This window comes from Pundamilia nyererei, unplaced genomic scaffold, assembly GCF_000239375.1.
Source record: "Pundamilia nyererei isolate P.nyererei 1_Seehausen unplaced genomic scaffold, PunNye1.0 scaffold00268, whole genome shotgun sequence".
NCBI classification, from domain to species: domain Eukaryota; kingdom Metazoa; phylum Chordata; class Actinopteri; order Cichliformes; family Cichlidae; genus Pundamilia; species Pundamilia nyererei.
Window position 1 is genome coordinate 270,068 of NW_005187669.1, and position 5,470 is coordinate 275,537.

Consider the following 5,470-nt stretch of genomic DNA (forward strand, 5'->3'; position numbering starts at 1 on the left):
TAAATTCCGTTTTCATGGATGCCTGGATGTTAAACTCAATTGTTACACCTGGTAGAGCAGAACGCTGATCATTTTATTAAAGATGAAAGACTTTAGACAGTTTTTCATCTCTCAGTAATGCCATAGTGATCGTTTGATATATGGAGCTGCAGCGGAGTTTAGACCCAGACACGGCTAGTGACGTCAGACTGAACGACCGGATAGGCTCATGAGGCCCTGATGGTAAAAAAAAAACTACATTTCCGCGAAAATGACGCCACTTCCGGTTTCGGGCAGGTCATGGTGGACATGCGATAGTTCGCGCTGACGTCTATTCCAAGGTAGGAAGTGTTATGAACAGCTGATCGGATCGGCAAAGCGTGTTTCTGGAATATTATGTTTTTGTTGCTGCAAGTGCTTTTTATGCAGTTTTTGCAAAACTATATGTGGAAGGAAACTGTGACCGAGGACAAGCTGATGGCATAAGATGTAAGTACAACTCCTCCGGTTTCATATGCAAAAAAATTATTGCGCTAGCTTACGTGGTTGCAGTGCTACTGGGATTTAAAAATAGTTATGCAAAACAGAGCATGCCGCTCCGACTGGCTCTAAAGGGTTAATGGGTGAATGTTGTATAAAGAGCTTGGCGTGAGTGGAAAAAGTCACCTGATGGAGCCCTACGATAAGCTTTCACAGCTTTATGAACTCTCACTCAGCACTTTTCCCTTCTTAGATCCCTGAAGCCAGTGAGGAGCCGATCTGATGCTTCATGGACGTTTATAATTTTAGCATCTTCATTTTAAATATTCTTAAAGTTCATCACATGCCGAAGCTTTAATGACCGGCTGCATTTCTGTCATTGTCATATAGAAAAGCCACATTTTCATGTCACGTCTAAACACTAAACGAAACGTGAAAAGTTTTTCATTCACGTGCAAAAAAATAAAAATTCAAACTAAATTTGAGACAGTGATCAAAATCATTCGTCATGCATGAACGAATTCTTTATACCAGGCTGGAAAAAATGATGTTTTTTCATACCAGAGGACTCAAAAGACTTAAAACAGCTGGAGGAGCAGGACCTGCATACAAACCTTTAACAGACACAAAGTCGAGGTCGTGTTTGTTCCACCTCAGTGCCAAAAATCCAAAAGTAATAAATGAAATAAAAATCAAATGTTTTCAAACTTTATCAGAAAGACGTGCAGCAGATCGTGAGTCATGTTTTCAAGGCCTCGAAGCTTCGAGAAGAAATAAGTTCGGGAGCTTTAGGAAAGCCGAGGTTTTCCATCACATGGCTCCAAAGTCACCCACAGTTGATTTCATCAGTGTGGAGCTGATGATGTCCTGCAGCAGCTCCACAGTATGAACCCCAACCAGCCAAAGATCCACTCTAAAAGCACCTGAAGCATGTTGGTGAGGTTAGCAAACAGAAACTCCAGACCAAATGGAGCAATCAGCTCACGCATGGATGAAAAAGTAAATATAAACCGAACTCTGGCACAACCAGCAATAATCCTATTTATGAAAATAAACACTGGGGATGTTTGGGAGGATTCTGTGGCTGCTGAGCAAAGAGACGCAAACAGAAAAACATCGCAAGGAGAGGAGGAAACACGAGAGAACAGCGATTAATACGAGTCTGGATCAGCAGGCGCTAACCTCCCCGCCGCGCAGCACGGCGGCGCTCGGCATACAGAGCAGCAGTCGGTCTTACAGCGGCTGATCTTTAGCTCGTAATTACAGTGAAAATGACCCAAGATGTTGTTGGTCTGCAGCACAGTGTGTGTTCATAGCAACATATGTTTAACAAACACTGGACTCTATTGGATTTGTTAAAGAAACGGTCCCTGTGTGCGCTCCAGGTTTTTTTTACTGCCGAATTCTTGTTTTGTGAGGGCATCGCTTTGCAGCAAAGTCTGTGACAGCAGCGTCCAAACATCGACAACACCAAACGTGTACCCGATGCCAAAAATGACACGCCAGAGGAACGGGCCACGAGGAGACGGAGGTGCCGCTCTCTGTTTCCCAGGACGTCACTTTTCAATCTTTGCTCCACAATGACACTCTGGTTCATAAACCTTCCTTTTCACTCGCATTTAAAACACAACCAGAGTGTCAACAGCAGCGCAGGATCCATCGACTGCATTACTGTGTGAATCTGCCTCGCACCGTGACCTCGAGCGATAACAGACCAATGAGAGGCCACAGACATGTCTCTGCTGACGATTAGCTCGCTGAGCATGTGGTTTCTATTCTGTAGGTTTTTGTCTTTGTTTTTTAAGTTGATTTCTTGAAAAGGTTTCTCATCATTTCACATAGAAGTATACAAACATTTATCTGCGTGCAGGTTTTCTGCAGTTTGGTAACAAAACACAGGAAGTGTCGTCTGTGAAGGTTCTCAGTCATCCAGCTCATCGTGGTCTAAGAAGCTTGGAAAGAAAAGCATCTGGACTATTCTCTACTTAATCACATTAGCCAGGTGTGGATCGGTCATAGGTCACGATCAGCCACGCTTCAGGTCAGCTCATTGTGAAACCCAGCCCCACCCTATCATGTGATGTCCTGAGGTCAGGTGGCCCAGGATGTGAGTGGGCGTTTAAATCGAAATCTTTCTCTTCATGTGTGGAAAGCTGACCTGACAGCTGAGCAGTCTCTGACAGGGTTACAGGGACCCACAGTGGGAGGCGTTATCTACACCTGGAGGAAACGTTAACACTGTGAATGAATGAAATATGAAACATCTAATACAGAGCAAAGCGAAATGAAAATGAAAGTTTTTTGACTTTATTTAACATTACTGGGCAGCTACCTGCTGTTTCCTACACCCTCCTTCATGCTCTCTCAGACGTGCATCAGACCTGTTGAATATTTCACCACCATCTGTTATTATGTGTTCTAATAGCTTTATGTTAATCTAATAAAAAAAGTAAAGTAGACTAAAGCTGTATTCTACTAATAGAATATGTGTTTTTCTTTGAGTGTGTGATTGGATTAATTTCAGAGATGATCACATTACAAACTGGCAGAGATTAACCTGTGAGCTGTGTGTGTGTACTTGTATTACCTGAAACATGGGGACCCATAGATTGTGAGGATATGGGGGTCTGATTTGTGTTAGGGGGAATAAAGTAAGACTGTAATTTACTCCAAAATCATTACCCAAAACTGGATAAAAAGTTAATGTCCTGTTTTTAGTTTGGCTTCAGAAAAGTGAATGTTTTGTCTTCTGAAGTGATGGAAACGGGAGAGGACTGTTTGTGCGTCTCTGTCTTCAGCTCTGTGCCCAGTGTGATCTCAGCCCCCACCTCCGCCCAGTCCACCCTCTGCACCACAACAACACACACACACACACACACACACACACACACACACACAGGGGATAATCAGTCACAACAAGGCTGTGTTACACTCTATTTAGAGAGGATTAGACGTCCACCCCCCTTCACTCTACCCCCAAGACTGAGGCAGTGCAACAAAGGGTAACTATCTGGTTCTAACTCATTCAAGACGCTTCATTCATCCTCCAACAAACCACATTTATGACTGAAGTGATGCTGATGGCCGCCTTATGTTTTGGATATCTAAGAATGCATTTGACCTAGTCAATACTATGATGCAGGATATCTGCATAGCGCCAATTAATTCTTCAATCTTAAATATGATCAACCTATCTCTAATGATCGGCTATGTACCACAGGCCTTCAAGCTGGCTGTAGTTAAACCTTTACTCAAAAAGCAATCTCTAGACCCAGCAGTCTTAGCTAATTATAGGCCAATCTCCAACCTTCCTTTCATATCAAACATCCTTGAAAGAGTAGTTGTCAAACAGCTAACAGATCATCTGCAGAGGTTTATTTGAAGAGTTTCAGTCAGGTTTCAGAGCTCATCACAGCACAGAAACAGCTTTAGTGAAGGTTACAAATGATCTTATGGCCTCTGACAGTGGACTCATCTCTGTGCTTGTCCTGCTAGACCTTAGCGCAGCATTCGATACTGTCGACCATAATATCCTATTAGAGCGATTAGAACATGCTGTAGGTATTACAGGTACTGTGCTGCAGTGGTTTGTATCATATCTATCTAATAGACTCCAGTTTGTGCATGTAAATGGAGAGTCCTCTTCACACACTGAGGTTAATTATGGAGTTCCACAGGGTTCAGTGCTAGGACCAATTCTGTTTACATTATACATGCTTCCCTTAGGCAGTATCATTAGAAGACATAGCATACATTTACACTGCTATGCAGATGACACCCAGCTCTATCTGTCCATGAAGCCAGATAACACACACTCAGGTTTCCAAAAAAGAAGTCAGGATTTCTTTTAGGATCTCTGAACTGATGTCACAGATATTGTAGCTTGGTTCAAAATGGTTTAAACTGAATTTAGCTTGTTGCCGTGGTGATCAGGAACCTGTTCTTGACCTCTTCCTGTCCATCAGGTGCAGGATGCTCCATCAAACCAGAGACCAAGGAGTGCCCCAGTGAGTGCAGTGATCAGGGTCGCTGCGAGGATGGCAAGTGTGTCTGCTTTCCTGGATTCAGCGGGCCGGACTGCAGCCAGTCCAACTGTCCCGGGGACTGCAGCAACAACGGGAAGTGCGTGAATGTTCAATGCGTGTGCGATCCTGGTTTCACCGGTCCTGACTGCTCCCTGAAAGCCTGCCCTGATAACTGCAACAATCACGGCAGGTGCGAGAAAGGCAAATGTGTGTGCAACAGTGGTTTCACAGGTCCCAGCTGCTCCGATGAATCCTGTCCCGGAAACTGCAAAAAAAGAGGGGTCTGTGTTAACGGACAGTGCGTGTGCAATCCTGGTTTCACCGGTCATGACTGCTCCCTGAGATCCTGCCCCGATAACTGCAACAATCAAGGCAGGTGTGTGAACGGCAAGTGTGTGTGCAACAGTGGCTTCACAGGTCCCAGCTGCCTCAACAAATCCTGCCCCAGCAACTGCAACAGGAGGGGGCGCTGCATTAACGGGCAGTGTGTGTGTAATCCTGGATTCGCTGGGCCAGACTGTTTAAAGAGGACATGCCCAGACAACTGCAATGACCGTGGGAGGTGTGTTAACGGTAAATGTGTCTGCAACAGTGGCTTCACCGGTGCAGATTGCTCTGAGGCAGTCTGTCCTGAAAACTGCAACAACAGGGGGCGCTGTGTGAATGGACAATGTGTTTGTGATGATGGATTCACTGGCGAGGATTGCTCTGAAAGAACATGCCCAAATGACTGCAACGACCGTGGCAGGTGTGTTAATGGTAAATGCATATGTGACAGTGGATTCACAGGTGACGACTGCTCTGAAAACACCTGCCCCAACAGCTGCAACAACAGGGGGCGCTGTGTTAATGGACAGTGTGTCTGTGATGATGGATTCACTGGTGCAGACTGCAGTGCTAAAAGCTGCCCCAACAGCTGCAACAACAGGGGGCGCTGTGTTAACGGACAATGTGTCTGTGATGATGGATTCACTGGCGAGGATTGC

General features: G+C 45.0%; 1 protein-coding gene across 1 annotated transcript in view; it reads left to right on the top strand.

Annotated features, from left to right (window-relative positions):
* The window catches only part of tnxbb (tenascin XBb), a 50,838-nt gene that overhangs the window by 6,795 nt on the left and 38,573 nt on the right, over positions 1-5,470 (top strand). The window contains exon 5 of the mRNA XM_013915197.1: positions 4,425-5,468. Within this exon, the coding sequence (XP_013770651.1) occupies positions 4,425-5,468 (1,044 nt within the window). The remainder of the gene's footprint in view (positions 1-4,424; positions 5,469-5,470) is intronic.